General features: G+C 37.7%; 1 protein-coding gene across 4 annotated transcripts in view; it reads right to left on the bottom strand.

Moving 5' to 3' along the window:
• The window catches only part of DNM1L (dynamin 1 like), a 34,571-nt gene that overhangs the window by 4,755 nt on the left and 6,953 nt on the right, over positions 1–22,863 (bottom strand). The window contains exons 2-17 of one of the 4 annotated variants that reach the window (XM_054167618.1): positions 20,509–20,656; positions 14,708–14,746; positions 13,494–13,540; positions 12,328–12,399; positions 11,673–11,759; positions 10,736–10,898; positions 10,291–10,411; positions 9,555–9,686; positions 8,629–8,835; positions 8,309–8,429; positions 6,804–6,959; positions 6,604–6,693; positions 5,566–5,658; positions 3,971–4,027; positions 2,727–2,804; positions 449–616 (exon numbers count right to left, since the gene is read on the bottom strand). In XM_054167618.1, coding sequence (XP_054023593.1) covers positions 449–616; positions 2,727–2,804; positions 3,971–4,027; positions 5,566–5,658; positions 6,604–6,693; positions 6,804–6,959; positions 8,309–8,429; positions 8,629–8,835; positions 9,555–9,686; positions 10,291–10,411; positions 10,736–10,898; positions 11,673–11,759; positions 12,328–12,399; positions 13,494–13,540; positions 14,708–14,746; positions 20,509–20,656 — 1,779 coding nt within the window. The remainder of the gene's footprint in view (positions 1–448; positions 617–2,726; positions 2,805–3,970; positions 4,028–5,565; positions 5,659–6,603; positions 6,694–6,803; positions 6,960–8,308; positions 8,430–8,628; positions 8,836–9,554; positions 9,687–10,290; positions 10,412–10,735; positions 10,899–11,672; positions 11,760–12,327; positions 12,400–13,493; positions 13,541–14,707; positions 14,747–20,508; positions 20,657–22,863) is intronic. The other 3 variants (XM_054167619.1, XM_054167620.1, XM_054167621.1) reach the window with 3 other exon arrangements.

The following is a 22,863-nucleotide window of genomic DNA, read 5'->3' on the forward strand; positions in this document are numbered from 1 at the left end:
AGGGCACCACTACTAAATGTTGTTTTTAAAAGCTCCCTAAAGGAACTAAGCTCTCCAAACACTTACAGGATCGCCATCTGTTTTTAACTCAAGTGGGTTTTGTTTGCAATGATTATTTTCCTCTAATATAAAAATGCCCATTTGGGTAACAAAGAGCAGGGATTTGATTTGATATGTGAACTGAGACTTATTTCTCTACAAAGAGCAATCTGGACAAGAGTTCACTTGCACAGGAATTTGTGGAAGGAAGCCAGTGATCCCAAGTCACAGGCCAAAACTGGGCAGGTGAAGGATGAAGGAGTGGGCAAGCAGAAGACCCTGTCGCTGTAGTGGTAGTTATTTTAATAGACACCACAGCTTAGTATCAAAGTTACAAGACCTGGAATTCAGGTGGTTAATATCCTGAGCCTAAACTACAAAGAGGCAGTATTTGTCTTTCATGACTCACCACATCTAGTAGGTTTACAGCATGTCCTTTTTGAGGACTAGCAGGTAGGGCTGCAGCTGGCTTGGATTTCTCCTCTGCTGATACCTCTTCCACTTTTGAAGGTTTCAGCATTCCTCTCCAATTGCCTGTTCCAGGCTCCTGAGGTGCATCTCCTGTTCCTGCAGCAGCCTGCACATACAGAACAATGAACAGTGGAATTAGAACTTGGGCGCTGCAAAGCAGCATCCAATCAAATCTAATTTCTTGTGCAATAGGTAAGGCTCACTAAAAATGAGATTTTCATATATATATATTCCCTTCATTCTGTTCTACACATTCCACACCTTTGTTCTCTCTTTGCTGCTTGACACAAAGTACCAGTAAAATGAAAGCTTTTAAAACTTGTATTATTCCTAATAATGCTGTGAATATGCCTCACACAGAGGAACTCCTCAGCATTTTAAGGGTATAAAAATCACTTCTGAAATACCGAATGGTCTTCCTTAATCATTTGGCTTTTACTACACATCCCCGGAGCAATACAGCCCATACTATCAAGATCATTCCAATAGTATGTTTTGAAGATCACCACAGCTCTTTGAAGACTTGAATTAAAATATAAACTTGAAATTTCTTACAACAGCAGTTAAAAATATGCACAGTTATGTTGCTGGGTGCCACAGCTATAGATGTATTTGTGCTGCCAGACTTCAATTTACAGAAGGCTTTTCTGGTAACAAATCAAAAATCGAATCCATAAAGCTCCATCCTCTGGAATCTGGATCAGAAAATTCAAGTTTCTCCTGAGAAAAAGCCACAACACCCAACTCTTAAACATTAGGACAAAAGAAGTATTAGTATCCACTACATAGTAAATTAGTATTTAAAACCCCAAACAGTTCAGTTTGATGTGTACCGGTGCAATTTTTTATATTCTTATCTCTCCATTAGCCTAGTATCTGTTCTACTTACTACTGTGCTTTAAAAATTTATTGATGTTTGAGAAGCATTCAAGGCTCTGAACTACTGCTACTACTTGTCTTTTTTCAGCTATAGAAGGCAGTAAGATAAATTTATCCCTTGTGCTGATCTTGAGCCTAAACCAAAAAGAGGGAGAAACAAAGCATGGCAAATAGAACACCAACAGCTGTATACTGGGAGGAAAGCCAGCTAAACTCTGCACACCAGAAATTTTGTTAACATTGGACAACTCTTCAGAGGCACTGTAAAAAACACACTATAAGAATCTAAATCAACCCCTGCTAGTAACAGAGACCCATCAATGAGGAAAGCTCCACTACCTTATTTCTAACTGCAAGACAGCTAATCACAATGGCAATAAACCCAATGCCACTCTCATTCAGTATGACTGTGGAGCCTGCTCTGCCTTCAAAAGTTTTAGAAAACAAAATTACATTCCTTAACAGGAGTGTTGAGTATGTGCCTCCTAACAAATGACTGGTTTGGGGGGAAACAAATGAAACCATTTGTCAGCTTCCTGCAACTTCTTGTATCACAACAATATCCTCACAGTAGCTCTCAATTTACCTGACAAAAAATAGTCAAAAGAGCACTAGACTGGATTTTGGCTTTAACTACTTCGTTCAGGATGGAAATGGCAGCTTTGCAGCAGAAGCTGAATGTGGATATGCAATGAAGCAGAAAGCCTGAGTCCCCTTGCTACTCCCAAACTTGTGATTATGCATATTTTCTGATTCCAAGTAAAAGCAATTAGGAAAAAATTCTTTCCTGTAATGAGCTGCTATTTTAACATTAGAGAGAGCATACCTAGATTGTAAAGCACCACTGAAGAATACATATCACAAAGGAAAGTAAACCAGGTATTGAACAATTATGTGAAACAACTAAAAGGAGGTTCAGTTTGAAGAAAGCCTATAAGGATTCCCTGCAGAAAGCAGGAAACTCCTAATTTTTAACCTCATATTCTGTCCTCCTCCTTTAATGGTCAACACATTAAGAACATGCAGTTTAACAACCATGCTGAATACTTGATTACAACAGTGTTGCACCAAACAAACTACTGACTAAAGTTTGCAACAAATGATGCTGCATACTTGCACCACAATACATTCTAGCCAAGAGTTTAAACAGACAGGAGTGATTGCCACCTCAAATGGCACAGCTTTACCTGCCACTGCACATACTAAAGTCAGTAATGCCAAGTTGTCTATACTGTGTCAGTGACAAGAGCACTCAGTACAAACTGCTTTCCATACAATCTGTGGTGCACCACAACAGAAATGTGCATGCAGTGCTTATAGGAAAAATCAAGACAGACCTTGCCATCAGCCTCAGCAGAAGCAGCAGTAACAGTCTCCTGGGAAGCAGGTGGCAATGCACCTGGAGCTTTAGCAGACTAAGGAAAGTAAAAAATGCAGGGAGGGGAAAAAAAATAAAATAAAAAACTTTCAACTGAAGACCACCAAACCTACCTAGCAGATTTCATACACTTTTACCTACTAGTATCCTTAAAAATCAAGAGAAGAAAATACTTTGAATTTGCAAGCAAAACAGTAATACAAGCAGATGAAAAAAGCATCTCCAAGACAATTAGGAGAAGTTTGGCTTATCTGCCTTTAATTTCATTTGAGTTTCTACACTAGTAGTATAAATGTGAAGTCAATAAGAAGAAGGATCAAAAAGCACAAAAAGCAGTTGCTAGATAGCTACCTTAAATTCCCAATTTATGCATGATCTGGCTTCTACTGATTAAAGGCAGTAGTATTAGATTGATTCTGGGACTCCACCTCACTTTTTAAACTAACACACTTTATGAACAGATTTCTGTTGGCTGTAGTAACTCCTGTTACAATATATGAGGAGCTTAAACTATATTCCTTATGTTTGGATTCTTAATACTTCACCTAATATTAACCACCTAGCTGTATCAAGCTCCAGCTGATCATTCATTTCTACAAGCAGGCAGTGTTTTCCATGACACTTGGACATTTCACCCTTGAATTTCCTTGTCATGGAACTAACCCCAAATCCTGGCAATACTAAGCAAGCTCCAGAGACAGAATACATGACTGGATTATGATGATCAACTAAAAATACCACCTCCATCATTTCCCAAAGAAAGCAAGACTTCAATAAATTGCAATTTTAAGAGTTCTTTAAAAACACAAACCTAAGCCAAACCACCAAGTCACTGTGCTGGCACACAGAATACTTTAAATCACTTGTTCATTTTTTGAAATCAATATGGCTCAGCTATAAATTTAACCATGCAAGTTCTGACTAACTCCTGCAGGCTTTTCAAGTACTAAGTGTAATATTAATTTAAATGTATAGGCCAGCCTTCAGAAATCCCAGATTTAAACCTGCCCAAAACTGCATCTTTGGAAGAAGAAAGACATTCCACTTCTATCTTATGAAGTTCAAATTTTAAAAGTCAATACCAAGAAGCTCCCAAGACTGTTACTAGGGCAGTATATCAAGGTTTCTAATGCTTAGATTGGATCAATAGTGAATGCAGTAAACTTTCATTGAATAAATAAATATAAAGCAGCATTTACTTACCTTGTCTCGTGGCACAGCGGAAGGCAATTCCCGGGCTAACCTGTTACGCCTTTGTTCCTTTAAAAACAACCCAGCAAGACCTCAATTATGTATTACTCTGTATCAACACATATGCAAGATTCATCTTTCACAGATGACTTACATTTTAGAGACAAAGGCTTGTAATTCCATCTCATCCAGTGTCATGTGGCCATACTAATAATCTATGAAAACCTCAATTACTTGGTTAAAACTACTTCAATTACTTGGTCAAAAGTTAATTCTTGATATACTTTTACAAAACTCTTTGCAACACATTTCATAATCCAAACTAGAGCCTTTATAAAACAAGACCAAAGCTACACAGCATAGATACTCTACAGTCCTCATTACACTTCAAATCCTCAGAGTAATCTAAAAGGACTTATTTCTATGGCCAGCAGGATTAACTATGGTTAACCTAAAAGGAAGGAGACTGGATTCAGTGTATAGGAAAACAGAATTTGAAGCAATCAGGACAATCAAAGATCTGATTTTTCTTGAAATTATGCACTATTTGTCCACTGAATAAGGGTAAGATGTTTTATGTACTTTCTTTCTTCAAACATTTCAGTGTTCAGGAACATGATGTGAAAGAACTACTTTAAGTTCCAGATAATAACACAATAATCTCCTATGTTCAATAATGTCTTATGTTCAACTTCCCAAAGTCCTAATTTTTGTACTCAAAGCAGTTTGCACACACACTGTTTCTGAACTAGATCAAAGAGCAGTGTACCAAGGCAAATTCAATTGCATACCCAGTCAATACAATATTTAGGGATAGAAGAAAGTAAAAGGTTAGAATTAAAGAGCAGAAAAGATAATGACATTTTAAAAAAGGAACACTACTGTGAAAGAACATGTTGGTTAAGCAAGAGGAAGACAAGAGTATTAGCAAGCTCTTTAGCCAGATATGTGAAGTATTGAATGCAACAAAATCAAGAAAGAACTGATCAGATCAGTTGTAGAACAGCTGCTTCTATGGGATAGTGACAGCAACAAGTATTAACAAAGCTGAAAACCAGAAAGACCACAGAAATTGTAAAAGGCTTTTGAGAGACTCATGGAGAAAACTTTTAGGGAGATTGAAGCATGGTAACACAGAGATTCAAGAACAATGTTGAAACAAAGCAGAAGTTAGAACCTGAATAGAAGAAACAATAGTTTTACTATCCTTTCATGAATGAGGGGAATGTGATAGCTATTGATACATTAATCATGAAACAGAATGCAGTTACTTCAATATTACAGTATTTAATAACTATTCAAAGCTTTCCTTCCAAAACTTTAATTTAAGAGCAAGTACTAAGGTGCCCATCTGATATTCCAAACAGAAATAGAGGCAGAATAGTTTTCAGTGAAGTATCAACCACTGCTCCTGAATGGAATATGCACTATAAATCTAATACATCACTATACCACCAAAGTATATGCTCATCACATTGTTACACTTCCAGATGTAGAACCATGATTCAATGAAAGAATTTGAAAGATTTTTTTTTCCCCTTTACCCATTATTTTGGCTCTCAATTAAAGGAGTCAAAAGACCTGTTAAAGATAATGTATTTTCTTACCTCTATGTTGTTATTCATTAAACCACAGGCATCAGCAAAGTCTGGATGTTTGGTATTGATATAAGCTAACTCAATGGCCACTAGATTATGAACCTGCAATTCAACATTATTCACAGTTCAGTACTTCAGTGAGTAAATCTAATGCTAGTGAAGAGCAATCACATACAATGCTAGAAAGCATAGTCTAATTGTCCATAACAAAAGACTATTCTTTACTGCCTCCAAGATATTAAAGTTCTGATACAGAAGACAAGAAGGGAATGCACTCCTTCACTGCAGTTTGGATGTTACATCAACTTAACTTGTTAGCTTCATCAGGCTAGCACCTCTCCAGCAGAAAACAAACAAAACTCAGCAATTTTATGAGTGTAAACTGTAAAGTGAGTTATACAGTTAACCTTCAGCCAAAAGTCACATACAACTTTTGAACTAGTGAGATGGCTCACTTATAGTGAGCACACAGAACAGTTTTTGTTTTCACATCAAACATGCACAGCTTCAGTAACTGAAACACTTTGTTTCCTCCCTAATAAGCAGCCTCAAGTAGACCATTATATTAAAACATATTCACTCAGAGCTAGAAGTTGGATTTTCAGTTCTCACTTGTTAAAGGGCATTCCAAGCAAAACTAGTATTTTGTGTTGATTTTGTCTCTGAAACACACAGAATAAAGACTATAATTTAATTCTCATTATTGCATCCCAAACAGCTTCTCTTGCATAGGAGGGAAATATATGTGTATCAGAAAGACTAGGGAATGTTAAATCAAGTTTTAGTAAGAGTCTTCTCTGGAAATGGAAACACAGGGGACAGTAAGGTGAAGAGTGTTTCCCTCACCTCTTTGGCTTTTATGTATCAGTTTTCTAATACTGAAGAAGTTTTTGAACTGTGTAGATATTGAATAGCCAGCTATCACATAAAAGTCATAAATCCTTTAATGACTTGGATTCCTGACATTACAGAGCAAATAGAAGCATCCAGAAAGACACCAGAAAACAGATGCTTTTCCTAGCATAATTATTGTAGATGGGCAATTACCATTTCATTTGTGACAGGCAGTCTCCTACGCAGCAGACAGGTTACTACTTCGACTATGGCATCGTGCAATTTAGGAAACCTCAGCAATTCCTGGAAAACAGAATAAACATTTACTGATGAGCTTTTCCAGAATTTTTTAGGGAAGTGGTGGGACAGAAGTCCAGCAATGCCAAACGCAATTCTAAAGCATGTGTTTTTACCTGGGTACTGTAATTACTACAATGCTGGATAATCCTCTGCATTTCTTCATGAACCAGCTCCACGCAGCGCAAGCTAGGCTCTTCTAAACGTTTGATTTGCCTTTTCACCAGCAATTCAAATGAAACTTCAGGAACAAACAAGGCAGGACGAGGACCCTAGTTCAAAAGCAAGGGGAAGGGGGGAAAAAAGCTAAATTGTGCATTAGAATAATATGCATTTTTAAGTAGTAGTATCTGCTGAAGCCCAGAATACGTCAGGTCACAGTGCTTGCACCCAAAAGAACATTCAGATCTTAAGAGTGAAACATGTTACAAGAAATTTAAAAATAAAAGCTATAGAGTTATTACCTTTAAGACAAACTCTGTGTCAAATAGTGAGTAACCAGTTTCCTTGTAAAGTCTTGGAAGATTTCTGCTTACTAATGTCACTCTAAGCTTACAACAATGAACAATTCCTTTCAGTTTTGTGGATCCAAGTTTAAATTAAATTTACTGGAAAGGCAAGACATACTCTTCCTAACTTCAGAAATAAAGGCTGCCCTTACTTATTTGACAGTCCTGGACATACAATACTTAGTCTAAGGCCAAGTGGGGTTTTTGTTAAATATAATTGTAATACAGTGTCACTGATTTGAGCAGAGCTTCATTGATGACCATACACCCCCATGGTTAGCTATACACAAAACACTTTTAACCTGAAATTTCCCTTTTTTCTCATTTTGTTATTAAATTAACTTAACTTCAGAAACACAAAGATGCAATATATCACATAAAACCAAGACATCTCTCCTGTTGCTAAGTGCTGTTACCTTAACAGAAGGATAAGAACATGCACAGTGATCATTGCTGAAGAGTACCTAACGTGCTCCAAGTTTAAAGCAGTTATTGACCATGCAGAAATGTGACTGTCTATACTCAACAGAACACAGTACAAAGCAGACTTACCTGTCTGACATCCAAAGTCAAGCTCTAGTCTGCAAACTGCAAAATTTAGAAGCTAACTTGCTCTGCTCATTTTTAGCAATACCAACTCCCATAAACACAAGAAACCAAATCTGGCCTGTGAACACTGAACCATTAAAGAGCTGTGTTCCTTATATAGAATTAAAATGTCTGAGTATTTCCTAGCCCATACAGCTCAGACAGTCTTCATAGAAGTACTTAATGCAAAATAAATGCAGAGGAAGTCTTCCATCACCATTTCTGTAATATATAATAGCTTCAGCAAAGGGTTGCCAAAGCTGATCTTTATTTCAACCTGTAAATAACAGTCATGAGATGCAAGCATTCATGTTAAACTCATCCACGTACAATAATGGCTGTAAATTTGGATACTGTCAATTTTTCTACTTAAAACACCAAAAGTGAGACTCTGCTTCTTCATATTAACTCATTCAGCTGAGATCACTAATACACAGGACTGAAAAAGAGCACGTGTTTGTTGAAACTTTATCTTCTAATCCAACATATAGCAGCAACACTTAGAAACAGAGAAGAACACTCACAGTAGCATTTCTAATGGCAGTCAGAATATCAATAGTGTTAAGGCCACCCAGTGGGTCAACAGATTCTAAAGTTCTTCCAAAGGTCTCATGAAAAATGTAGCAGATTCTGGCTCCACCACACCTGAAAGAATAAAATAACAGCTGAAGTAGCAAACAAGAAAAAAATATCTCATTGCAAGCATTTTTTTAGTTATTTGGATTCAAACATTTCTGAGTTTGTTATGCTCTAGTGCAGTACTAGTGCCAAGCAAAAGTCAGCAAGGGCTATTGGGTCAATCTAACTGCTCAGTCAATATTCTAGAAACCCATTTGGTACTTACAGCTCCGAAGTCTCTATGTATTTTGCTGTTCCTTCAATAGTGTTACAATATTCTGTGGCAAATTTGGTAATAAGCTGCAATAAGGTGGCACTTTTGTCCTCAACAGGTTCTCCATAGCTGTTTAGTAAAGACTGGTACTGAGCAGCTAAAACATTGATTCTAGTTTTCAGTTCTGGCAAGCAATCCCTGATATGATGCATCAGTAGTCTAAAAATAGAAAACAGTGTCTCATGAGAAGGGTGGAAGTTTCAGCTTTATCACCCCCATATCAAAAAAGAGAAGAGACAAAATAATCGAAGGAAAACATTTACTTAGAAGAGCTACAGTAAATTCTTAAAGTGAATTTGGAACCAACCAGAGATAGGGAAGGTAAAAATAGGTGTTAACACTTATTTTTAATACTCCAATTTATAACTTAGTATCTTTAAAAAGCACACATTTATTTTATTTTACAGAAGGGCCACGAGGATGAAGAAGGGCCACGAGGCTGATCAGAGGGCTGGAGCACCTCTCCTATGAGGACAGACTGAAGGAGTTGGGGCTGTTCAGTCTGGAGAAAAGAAGGTTCCAAAGTGACCTTATTGTGGCCTTCCAGTATCTGAAGGGGGCCTACAAGAAGGCTGGGGAGGGACTTCTCAGGATGTCAGGTAGTGATAGGACTAGGGGGAATGGAATGAAGCTGGAGGTGGGGAGATTCAGACTGGATGTGAGGAAGAAGTTCTTCACCGTGAGAGTGGTGAAGCCCTGGAATGGGTTGTCCAGGGAGGTGGTTGAGGCCCCATCCCTGGAGGTGTTTAAGACCAGGCTGGATGAGGCTCTGGCCAGCTTGATCTAGTGTGAGGTGTCCCTGCCATGGGCAGGGGGGTTGGAACTAGATGATCCTTGTGGTCCCTTCCAACCCTGATTGATTCTATGATATGTAATACCTGTTCAGTGTTCTAGCAAGGTACTTGGTTCCATTTCGATTAGCTAGGGAAGGATACTTCTTCTGAAGAAAACCATACTCATCACGAATGGAATCAGCTACACTCTTCTTATTGTTGATATCCAACTGACTCCTGAAGTCGAAAGGCATCATTACAAAGACAAAAATAAAGAAAAAAAAAAATTACACCTCTGATTTTCTGGCCAGGACATATATAACACTTGGCTTCTGCTTTACACACAAAACTCACTGTCCTCAGACAATAAAGGATTTTATTCCTTTTTCCATGCAGCAGAGTAAACAAATCAGTGCGAGTAGCAGCTGTAAACAAAGTAAGCAACACTTACCAAAGCTACGTGAGATTTGGCCTAGCTAATGCAAAGAAAATAAAGCCAGCTGTACTACAGCCATATGCAGTTAGCACTAATACATACAAGATCTGGACTGCATCAGTGCTCATGTGAACAGCTGACCAGACGCATCCCTCAAGCTAAAATAAAACCCACAGCAGAAACAAGTGACACTACAGTTGTTTTAGAATTGTCCCCACTACTTTCAGAAAACAGCAAATGGCTGAGTAGAAGGAGAGAGGCTTTTGAAAAGCAAGCAACAAGCTTCTTAGTTGCTCATTCAGAAATGTATTTCAACATCACGCCACTGTACTCTTAAAACTATATACAAAGCTTTACTTCCTATTATCACAGTTTTAAAAAGAGCATCCATGTGCCCAGGCAGACCTGTTCACTACTCCAATGATGCCAAGTTTGACTGGAATCACTCTTCCCAAGAGTACATCCATAGCATCAGTGCCAGCATCCATGAGGTCCAGCTTTGTGATAACAGCAAGGGTTCTTCGACCTACCAAAAGGAAAATTCACTCACAGGGATGCTTTCTCTTGATCAGAGCAACTAAAACTCAAATCTGACTACTAGAACAGTTACATGGCCTGTGCACAAGCCAGAAATCCAGTAGATAGTCATTCATCACATCATTCTCTGAGTTGAGTCTCTGCAGTGCAGAGACTGCAGCAGGAAGTCTTTAAGCAAATACAATAATTTCATGTTCTGGGAATCACAGTGACATTTGCTTTTCTTACGACTTTTTGCCCAAACAAGTTCAGCTTTATTTTAGGATTTAAAAAAGAAGTTGAATTAAAGGATCATTTTTTTCTTGCTGCTTACCATCTGGATCCACCTCCCGTGCAATTTTAAGTGCTTCTGAAGTGGCCATGTCTGTGTTAGCTGCTGTGACTGCCAGAATAATTGAATTTGGGTTACTGATGAATTGAAGGATTAGCTCTCTTATCTGCAGTTCAATGTCCTTAGGCTGATCACCAACAGGCACCTAGAGGGAAAAAAATAACTGTTCAAAAGTGTGTTATTTATACACCTGTGTGAGACCACTCATTGAAAGTTCATATCTAAAATAAAGTTTACCAGTCCTTTCCTTTCCCTTCACCAACAAACAGGCGTTACAGTTTTGACAAAGAAAGGGAAGATCTTGAATGGTATAAAAATGAAAACTACTATTATGGAAGTAAGAAGCAATTCAATTTATTTTATACTGTTCTCAAGAAGACTTGGTATCCAAAACCCACATGCCCAACTGGCAGAATGAAGTGTGTACATGTGCACAGGCAGAGAAAGAAGTCATCTTCACACCACAGAAAGTTATTCAGCATAAAACCAGTACATTTCTCCCAGTGTATCCTCCCATTATACAACTTCTTACACGAAATACACATGGCTACTTCTGGAGAAGCAACAGGGAAACTATTTGCAAACATTTCAACTATCCATCTATCTGTACAACTCTGAAACTTCAAATGCTACCTCTTATGTTTAAAAGTAGATCCTGGCAACACAACACTTGTAATCCCTCAGCTGTATACAGAAAGAAGAACTGAAGCAAATCTACCTCTTGCAACAGCAAAGAGCACCAGAAACCCAGGTCTTAGACAAGAGATAGTGGTATCTCAAATTTATACAACTGACTAGACAGCTCGAGGAAAGCTGTTTATCTAGCAGTGCAGAATAATGCCAAATAGTGAACATACACTCTGACTATTCAAAATACCCTGTTCACAGTGACTCAGGAGAGCAGCATGATGCATCTTACCTTCGTCATTCCAGGTAAATCCACAAGAGTCAGATTTACAACATTAGATGAAAAAATCTTAAGATGAATAGGTTCAGGACTGATCCCCTAGAAATATATTAATAATAAAAATTAATTACTATAGTGGATTACTGAAATGTACCTTTTAGAAAAGCAGAAGCTGTAGTTTCATATGAGAAAAACTTTCTTCCATCATACAACTTACAATTACATAGTGAGGGGAAAAAAGCCTGTTACTTATGCCAAGCCATTCCTTGTCTTTGGAAGTAGCCCAGTTTTCCTCCTTATAAAAGCTTTTATATTCCAGTGATTATATAGGCATGTAATAACAGAATGCTCATTTTTAGGATCCCACAAAACTATGCACATGGGAAAATGGAAGTTAAACTTGAAGGTTGTTTTCCCACCACCACCACTATTGTTATTCAAGCTTTGAACTAAAGCAACAGCAATTCTCTGCATTTTCTTTTTGCTGATGTCATTTGTCTGAAGAACCCAGTGAAAAAATAAAATCTCAGGATAGCAAACAGCCATACTGTGTTCTTCATTAGAACAGTTCTATGCTTTTCACTTCTAGCCACCAAAAAACATTTAAGAAAGGTTCAAGCAGCAAAACAATCTACAGCAAGGTGAAGATGGGCAGTGCAACAGTTACCTTGTTGTTTCCTGAAATCCTCTCGGTTTCATTTTCTATTTCCTGACGAATTTCATCAAAATCTGTATAGATCTGAAGTAGACAAGAAAAAAACTTGTTAAAAAATTAAAGACAGAATCCACTTACCTAAGTCTAAAATAATGTCCTTTTCTCCAAAAGACAGTGAAAAACTCTGTAACTAAGTATACAGAAGGTGAGGGAAAGCCCAAGAATGACTATTAGTCTTTAAACTAATGCTCACAGCAATCATTAGTGCTAAAAACTTACAGAAATTGGAATCCTGGTATTTAATCAACACTGTGAGACGGCATTTATTAGCACTTATTACCACATCAGTGTCAGACAAGGTATAAAAGAGTGTTTCAAACACTTAACTCCAATTCTAATCTTGCTGCAATCCTTTGAAATTAATAAGCAACACATAACCTGAAACTCTTCTCACCCTGAAGAGGATGAAGGATAGTTTCCTTTTAAAATTTTCCCACTCTTGTCAAAACCGTTCTCCATCCACCACCCCAAATTAAATTAGCACAGAGCTACCCTTGTAAAGGTTCCCTCTACATTCTTCTCTAGATTTCCTTACATTTATGGCATTGTCTAGATAGTTAGGAAATCAGTTTAAAGCGATAAACACTTAAATAATTCATGTGCCGAGAAAAAAAATGAGACTTTGAGCAAAGAATTAAGCTTTGACTCTCTCATTGGAGTCTTAGGTCATCTCAATTTTGGCTTCTCTCTCCTGATAGGAGAGAGGAGGCCTTTCCTATTCACAGCCTTCTAAAATCTTTGACATAGCCAGTTCTTCAGTGGAATGAAACAACTTATGGTTATATACTTCCTTGTCTTTCCAATATCCCGTCTAATGTTGCCAATATGCAGAAAAAGGAAGAAAACCAAAATAACACAGAAAGGATTAAGATAAATAACTCAGCCAAATCAATGACCCTCACCATAAACAAACATCAACAAACTTTTTGGCTTGAAATTAAAAGACTGTTTTCAGAAGTCTTCTGAAAAAAAACAACCTGAAAATCCTCAATTGTCTGGCATATAGTATGTCAGGCAGAATAATCACCTCTTGGGGAAAGTCAAGTGAAGAGATACAGAATTAAATGTACATATGACAGCATATTTATGATACTGCTAGTCCATCAGAGTAAACATACCTTATTTTTGGTGTGAAGAAATTTACCCCACTCTTCAGCATCTATCTCTGAAAACAAAGAATTGATAAATGAGGAAGAGGAAGCAGATGTTTCAATGATCTTTTTCCAAAAGTCTCTGTTGAAAACTACAATGTGATTTACTTTATTTTTTCCAAGCAGCAAAAGAAAAATTAGTCTGCTTTTTACAGTTAGATATTAAATAGCTCAGGACATATACATTTATGATTCTGCTAACCCAAACACTGCATGTCCTTAGTCTTTGTCTCTCTTACAGAAGGTCTACCTTCCTAATTATGACTGAGCCAATCAGATATCCCACCACTTTCCATAAATGGCCCAGTGCATTACATCTCAGCTTGCAACAGAAAACAAAAGAATTATTAAAAACAAACTGAAAGCACACCCAGCTTTTAGCATATTTTTTTTTACCATGCAGTGCAATCAAGTCACAGCTGAAATAAAAGGTTAGAAAAACCTGTAGAATGATAACCAAGCAAACAGAAAAAAAACCCACAAGAATTCTGCATAACAATGAAGTCTTAGGAGAATATGTCTCTTCCCAAATCTGTCAAAGGCCAAATGTCTTAACCCTTGTCAGTCATAACTGAAGTACTTGAGAGCTATTCAAGAGCAGTCCCAGAAACAGCAAAGGAGGTTTTGGCAATTCCTGCTTTGGAACACAGGCAGCAGTTTGACTCATACTGTGAGATACTCACACTTTCACAACTAGGTTTCCAAGTATTAGTGATAAGTTTTACTTCAAATTTTGAGTTTGTGGTCATTTTCCCTCTGCTCCTTGATACAGAAATCTGCTCTAGAAGAATATTCCACATGAAATCTGGCTAATTAGCAAACACGCTGCTTACCTACCATCTTGATGTCAAAACATTTTTGCCACTCAAGTTGAATTTCAAGCTACTGATGAATCAAGATTTTTAAAGGGTTTTTTTAAGTATTTGGGAATTAAAGGAGCAGAAAATTCTATGAAGCAGCAACAGCACAGGAGAAAAGCAAAAATAATTTCATTCTAGTGCAACAAGGTCAAAAAACTAAAACTCAACCATATCACAAGACTCAGCAAAATAATCAACAACAGTAGCAAAGTGTAAAAGTAAAAGTGTAATCAACAACAAAGTGGCATGAAATGTATGTGGTTTAGTGTATAAGCATGCACTCTTATGCATAGGGAGCAAAGGCAAGTGGATAAAGGCAACCTTTAGAAAGGTGTCTTGCATTTTTCCATGTAGCAGGGTCTGCAGTTAAAGAGAAACAGCATTGAATGTTTAAATTTTTTTCCCATCATATTTAACATGGCATTTTATTAACTTTCAGTAGCAGATTGTATTACAAAGATAACAAATGCATTTAGAGAGATGTGCATGCTATTCTACTACTGATGAAAATGTGTAACATATTAATATGCACAGAAATAAGATTTAAACACTGATGCATGTTAATCAGATATTCTCTACATTAAAGTTTACTTGATGATGACTTTATTATTGCTGTTCACCTAATTCCAACAGATCACAGTTTTCTATCTGCACCACTAGGCTACTCAAAGCTGAACTTCTTTGGCAAAATATGTTTCTCATCATTTACTCATGGCAAGAATGACAAAGAGTAAGGAATGAAGAGTTAAAAAATGTTTTTAAATGTCACTGGAAATAATATTGCTGCATGGGGGAAAAAAAAGGTCTGAGGTTTGGCAACAATCTTTCTAATGCTCAGCTAAACAAAACAACCAAACAACAAAACAATTATGGGAGTTATGAGATATTTAAGAAGAGCAATATTAGCTATTGGTCTTCTCAACTTTGAATTGTCTCAAAATATTTTTGTCGCGTTTAAAAGTAAACAAACAAACCAACCACCCACACTTTTTCTTGAAGAGTTGATGAGTTCACAACTCTGTTTTTCTGCAGTGCCATGGAAGTGCAGGAATCAAAACAAACTGGTGAACACATTTCTGGCCCGTGCTGTTTGGCACAAACTGCAAGGTCTGGAAAGCCAAGTACCTCTGTAGAATGATTTTAATGTCTCGCTCACATAGATAAGGCAAAGGTTTGTCATCGAGGGAAATATGATGATTTACATATTCTGGATCCATTAAAGACAAAAATAATGACTAAAAAAACCCTACATTTATCCTTATTTTTAACTTAATATCTACAGATCCATTGAGACTGGAAATTTTTTAAAGATTTAACAAGCCAAAAGTTTTCTTTACTATATTTAACAAAAAAAGCCCTGAAAAATGGCTTAGTCTTTGTCTTAGACTTGGTGCACACACAAAAAAGAAAGGAACAAAAACAGTTAAGAAATAAATGCAATCTCCTGAGGTGTATCAGAGAAAAGCTTTTAAAAATACAGCAAGAAAACTCTTGCCCCACTTATCTGAGGAATTCTGTACTGACACCTTAGAATTTGAGAAACATTTCTCAAGAGCTCTACTTTAATACAAAGGAGTTTTTAGGAAAGGAGCAAGTATTTGCATTATTCAAAATGAAGGAAGGGATGCTCAAGGTAACAAAAAAAAATATCTTAATTAGCCAACACTGAAAAATCCACTCTTTTGGTTTACCTGAAATGTGTTTTTTTTTCATCACTAGTTTCACTGGTAAATCAGTCTTCCCCCGCTTATGTTACTTTCTGGAAGCTTTTCAGGCAAAACTTTCAGGTAACTTATCGCCTGCCTGGAGGAGAAGGGTTGTTTTTGGATAGCTTTGGAACAGCTATGTCTTGCCCTTGAGTTAGGAATGCACACCTTATCAGTTAACTGAGAGAAAGAAAGAGGGAAGTGGAAGGGAAGATTTCCCCTTGAGTTAGAGAAGGCCACGTTTAATCTTTGACACCAGCTCACTTGTTTCCTTTCTGAAGGGGCACACACCTACCCTAGTCTTCTTTTTTACTATTAATATACCTATAGAAATTTTTACTGTTCCCCTTGATCTCCCTGGCTAGATTTAATTCTAACTGAGCTTTAGCTTTTCTAACCAGGTCTCTTGCTGCTCAAGCAGCTTCCATACATGCCCCCCATTCCAGCTGTCCTCTCTTCCACTCCTTGTAAAGTTTCTTTTTGTGTGCCAGCGTGTCCAGGAGCTCCTTGCTCATCCAGGCAGGTCTCCTAGCATTCTTTCTTCCTTTCCTCTTTGTGGGTATACTTTGCTCCTGGACACAGAGAAGGTGATCCTTGAATACTGACCAGCTGTCCTGGGCTCCTCTTCCCTCTAGGGCTTTGTCCCACGATACTTTGGCCAGCAGATCCCTGAAGTGATCAAAGACTGCATGCCTAAAATCCAGGGTTGTAAGCTTGGCATACATCCTCCTAGTTGCCCTGAGGATCTTTAATTCTATTGCTTCATGGTCATTGCAGCCAAGATATCTTGGAATGAGACCTGAAAACTAGACATGACTGTAGTATTTTTCTTAGGACTGCCCTCCAAACTGTTCCTTGTTACCTCCCATACTGCAATACTCCTTTATGAAGCTGAAAAAAGAGTACAACACTAACCAACTTCAGTAACCCATGTTATCTCTTCTCCCTTCCTAAAACAGTAGAAATGTTTGTCACACACAACAGGACCAGAAAGAAGCTGTTTAAAGTCATAAAAGGCTACCACAATAGACAATTTCTTGCAGCATGACAACAAGAAGGTCTCAAATACTAAAAAGGACAAACATTAGCAAAGCATGAAGAATCTTACCCGTTCTCCTAGCTTTCTAGTCCCTGTTACCTCCACAACTTTTGGACTCAGCAGACTACCATCTGACCTCTATTTTTCTACCCCATCACTTCATTCTTTCCTAACTCTCTTCCCCTAAATAAAAAGAAAATAAAATAAATCCAACTGGTGAAAAAAAATGTGCACATCTTCTAACTAGATGGCAAGTTCTTTTGAGTGAAAGCTTTTTCTCTTATGCTTCTACAAAACCTAGAGGGGTCCACACTGCTTGGGAGCTGCAGGTAAGGGATTCCTATTTTAATTAGAGAGCAAAAAGCTGACAGTGTGATTTAGTAAGCAACAGATCCATACTGTTCCTCTGTTCCATATCAATTCTATTTGTTGAAGATTTGAGCAATGTTCAGCTTCCTATCTTGGACAAAACATTTACTAAGTGACCATCTGTATGCTCCTTCCTCTTTTCCATTTCCTAACAAATGGATAAGCTACCAGAATAGGGCTTAGCTATTTGACCAATTAAATAATTCACAAGGTCATTCCCTGTTCTCTCATAAATGCAGTTTCTTTTGCAATTTGGTAAGAGAACACCAGAGTGTGGTGTCACCACATCAAACACACTATATATGCTGAAACACTACAGGATAACAAGAAACAATAAAAGCATAATGAGCACATTTTTTTCACACCAAACCACACATGTCTCTGTAGAATGTATGTATCAGTCTGAAATATCATGTTATGAAAACACAGCACTTCCATTTAATGGAAATTTCATCTCTCTGCTATTTTCTGACTACCTTGATTTATTGCAGAGACCACCACACAAGGAAATCACATAGCTCATCAGTGACTGAGGGACAGCAGAGAAGATCCTTAATATTGCATGTTAGAAGAATTTTAAGTTAGTTCAAGTGTCTATCAGCAATTCTTCCTCAGCTATCTTTCCCAATGTGCTCCCAATTATCAAACATTTAAAAATAAAAAAATACAAACCAGCAAACACCAAAATAACCAAATAGCCTAAGGTGGTATGAACTGATATTCTTTGGCAGCTCATGTGCACCAGAAGATGCCAAAATTAAGCTACTGAGAGACATAATTTTTGCCCATCATCATCATCATCAAGATAAGGCTTAAACAGCACAGCAATGCATTGTGATTTGTGTTAAATACAGGGAAGTTTTCTGCATGCAAACACTAAGACATAGGTAAAATTTAAGCTTCTATGAACCACAGACCAGTACTATGTTTAAACTGATATGTTTACGTGTAATACTAGTACATATCCAGAACAAGCATTAGGATGGATAAAGGCGACAAATCACAAAATGAAGCAGTTGCATAAATGTTATCTGCACACAGAGTGTTCATTACCAGCACATTCAGAAAGCAGCATGCTGAGACTGAGACCCTCCTGTCCAATATTCAATTTGTAAAGAAGAAATCACTCATCTGGACTATGGATAAGTTTCTCTCTTGGAAATCCCAAATGCTTATTCAACCCTACCTCAATACCCACCAACTAACAAACAATAATGACCTGTAATAGTATATTGACTTACTACTGTCTCAGTTAGCAAAGCCAAGACAAAAAGTTACCATCTTTTTTGTCTTTCCAAGCTACTTGATCCCATCTTCTCAGATGGAACACCACAATACACAGATATGCTAAACCAGATCAGTGACAAAACCATTTAGACCTTGATTTGCCTGAATTTTGGAGGGAAAACAGCATTTCAAATGCAACTGGTAAGGCATAAAGGTTTTTTGGTTCTCACCAAATAAGCCCATCTCTCTCTCAAAGGAACATCAAGAAGAGATCACAGCACATCCATCTTACATACAGATTTTCCCCACAAAGATCTAAATGGGCCAAACATCCTTAGGCAATAATATCATTAACCCACTCTAAATTTAAAATCTGATCAAATGCAACTGAAAACAGAAAAGCTCTTCCTTGATCCAATTACAAAAGCATCCTTTATATCTGTAAAGTTGCAGAGCAGAACAAAAAAATCATAATTTATTCCACAACTCAGAATTAAAGCATTCTGGAAAATACTAGAAGCTATAACTGCAAAATGCAAGTAACATAAAGCCACATTTAAAGAGGCAAAATGTGCCATTTCTAAAAGGTTGCCCAAAGACTCTCTGAATTTTCCAGCTTTGGAATTTTTCAAGACCCAGCTGGAAAAAAACCAACAATGTGAGGAACCCTGGTCTTGAAGTCAAAGTTGGCCCTTTTTTTGAGGAGGTAACAGGACTAGAGAAATGCTAACATTATTTCCAACCTGAGTTGCTGTACAATCTCCCACACTGCAAGCCACCCTGGATTGAACACTAAAAGTTCTTCATTGTTATGAACCTGAATCCTACCTAGTCTGTACTTGCAGCAATAATGAAAATTGGAGCTTAAACCTTTTGCACTGAGCAATACTAATAACTGTCCTTTAGAAATGAAAGCTATAAATATTACATGCAGACAAATACTGTAGAGTTTGACAATTTTTAAAGAATTGAACACAATAACTATAGCCATCAAATGCCTGCATACTTTTCACTGTCTACAACAAACAGCTAAGATATGTCTTACTACCAGATGGTGGATAAGAGCCTGCTGCTCTTTCATAAGGTCAAGAGCACTAGTCAGTATACAATGAATATGTAAACTCCCAAGTGACAACTGAGATTACTTTCTTGATCTGCAGAAGGATAATATACAAACATTACAGAAGACCAAGCTTCAAACTAGACAGTTTCAGAACATTTAAAGAGTTGTTCCTGGTGTGCTTGGAATCACTCAGGACAGCCCAGTAAGGCACCTTGTGTAAGCCACAGAACGTGCCCATTAAATTATTTTTGCACCTACTGCAAGTTTGTTTTCCTTCTGCAGGCTTGTTTTCCCTCTCTCCACTCTATTCAGAACTCACCTATTTCCTAGCATTCTAAAATTTCATGTTCTCATCCTCTCCAGGAAAAACCTTATTTATGCAGCAAACAAGGATGTGAATAGAAACATAAGAAAATCATGTTCTTTACACTCAGGACAATCATTATAACTGAAAAAGCTTTCTTCAGCTTGCTTTTCTCAAAACTGTTTCCTAAGAACAAACAGGAAAGTGTAAAACACTAAAGATATTTGAATATCCACAATATCTGTATTTCATGATATTTGCTAAATAGAACAGCTGTACAACAGCAGGGTTTTCTTCCAAGTACATTTCAAGAAGCACACTCAAGTTTTGAGATTACAACTGAATTTCAGTCGAGTAAGATTAAAAGTTTATTTCTCTTTTACTAGGCAAAACACAATCTTGGATTACACTTACCATTCTCATCTCCAGCTGTTTTCCGACCATCCTCTGGGGAAACATGCACCAGCTGCAGAATGAGGGGTCTCCGGGTGACAACTCCAGTACCTCGTGGGAGCAGATCCCTCCCCACGAGACTTTCCAACACAGAACTCTTTCCACTGCTCTGAAAAGTAGAATACAGTTACATGATTTTCTTAAACACAAAAAAGCTGTAATATTTTAGCTTCAGGTTGCTTTCATAACTCCTGCACACAATGCTCTACTCTGCAATACAGTGTCCAAAAGAGCATCTGACAGACTTTGCCACGTCTGAAGCAGCGGTATCACACTGCATAGGTCAACAAGGCTGGTGAGAGGCCTTGAGCACAAGCCCTATGAGGAGAGGCTGAGGGAGCTGGGATTGTTTAGCCTGGAGAAGAGGAGGCTCAGGGGTGATCTCATTGCTCTCTACAACTACCTGAAAGGTGGTTGTAGCCAGGAAGGGGTTGGTCTCTTCTCTCTAGAAACCAGCACCAGAACAAGGGGACACAGTCTCAAGCTGTGCCAGAGGAAGTTTAGGCTCGATGTGAGGAGAAAGTTCTTCACAGAGAGAGTCATTCATCATTGGAATGGGCTTCCCAGGGAGGTGGTGGAATCACCATCCCTGGAGGTGTTCAAGAGGGGATTGGACGTGGCACTTGGTGCCATGGTCTAGTCATGAGGTCTGTGGAGACAGGTTGGACTCAATGATCCTCGAGGTCTCTTCCAACCTTAGTGATACTGTGATAGGCAATGAAGGACACACTGAAGTCTGCACTAACAGTCTAAACCTACTTGGGATACTTAAAACCCATGTAGATAGATGCATTATCTATCTCTTAGGGCTACATTAAACACATAACTTATCATATCTGATTTAATATGCTAGTTAAATTCTTCTATCCCAAATATTCATCTCTCCAGAAACAATTTTGGAAAAGAAAAAAAATTATTTTTGTTCAAAATGCTTAGAAGGAAATTCAACATCTTCTACTCTGACCTTTTTTTAGCACCTTGCAGTAACATCTCACTTGCAGACTAAGGCATTGAACCTTCTGTTAGTATTAACACACACTAGCCATGTTAATACTAACAGGAGCGTTATACAAAATTAACTATGTGCACTTGAGTACATTAAACTATTGCAATCTTCTACTCCTCTCACTTTAGGGGTGGGGTTTTTTATATGATGTATTATATCAGCTTCATAAGTGAAGACATCATTTTATACTGTAAACACATAAAACTCCATTGCTTTATGCTGTCTCTCCCATTCTCTGTGTAAGTGTTTAACAATTGAATTGACTGCAAACATCTGTCTGTGCAATAACAAACTGTAAGGAGCTGGAAATACTTAGACTGAAGTTACAAATACACTTTGAGAGTCTATATGTAAAATGTTCTCCTGCAGCACTTTTGTATAAAATGTGGAATTAGGCTAGATGGCCCAATAAGGAGCTGGGACCACACAGATTTTAAGAGTGATTCAAGATTACTGTCATGTTAAAAATAACAACAAGCAATAGATACAGACATGCCAACATAATACTTTGAAAGTCTGACTGATAAGCTTTTGTCTTTTCAGTAGAACTGTATTAAACTCTTCCCATTGTCAGCAGCTGGGAAGTCATCACGGGCATGCCATGAGAAAACCTGCTCGGACAACCGTTGCCCTCAGCTAGGAAATGATTCGCTACTAATGCTACTAGAATTCTACCAAACAATTCTCTTAAGAAAAACAACAACAACAACCCCAACAGATGCTTCTGGCAGTTACAATGTGCATTACTGCTACAGAATCTCAATTCAGCTTACCAGTTACAAAAGAACAGATTTGAGATTTCAAGTACATCACAGAATGAGTACATAACCTAGTGTAACATGAAACAAAAGCAGCGCTGAATGTATTTAAAATAACATACATTTAATGACATATTATGTGACTTTTCTAAAAATGAAAACCAGATCAGCAGAGATCAAGCAACACATCAAAAAGCACATTTCTACTAGTGGAGAAAGACCAGACAGGAACCTATTACAAGGAGAGCATTATATCCTATTAAAATAGGACTTGTGTGTCAAACAAAAATATTAGGGAGCTGGGATTGCTTAGCCTGGAGAAAAGGAGACTCAGGGGTGACCTTATCACTCTCTACAACTACCTGAAGGGAGGTTGTAGACAGACGGATGATGGTCTCTTCTCCCAGGCAGCCAGTACCAGAACAAGAGGACAGAGTCTCAGGCTGTGCCAGGGGAGGTTTAGGTTGGATGTTAGGAAGAAGTTCTATACAGAAAGAGTGATTGCCCATTGGAATGGGCTGCCTGGGGAGGTGGTGGAGTTGCTGTCATTGG

The sequence above is a fragment of the Dryobates pubescens genome, chromosome 15 (genome assembly GCF_014839835.1).
Source record: "Dryobates pubescens isolate bDryPub1 chromosome 15, bDryPub1.pri, whole genome shotgun sequence".
Classification (NCBI taxonomy): domain Eukaryota; kingdom Metazoa; phylum Chordata; class Aves; order Piciformes; family Picidae; genus Dryobates; species Dryobates pubescens.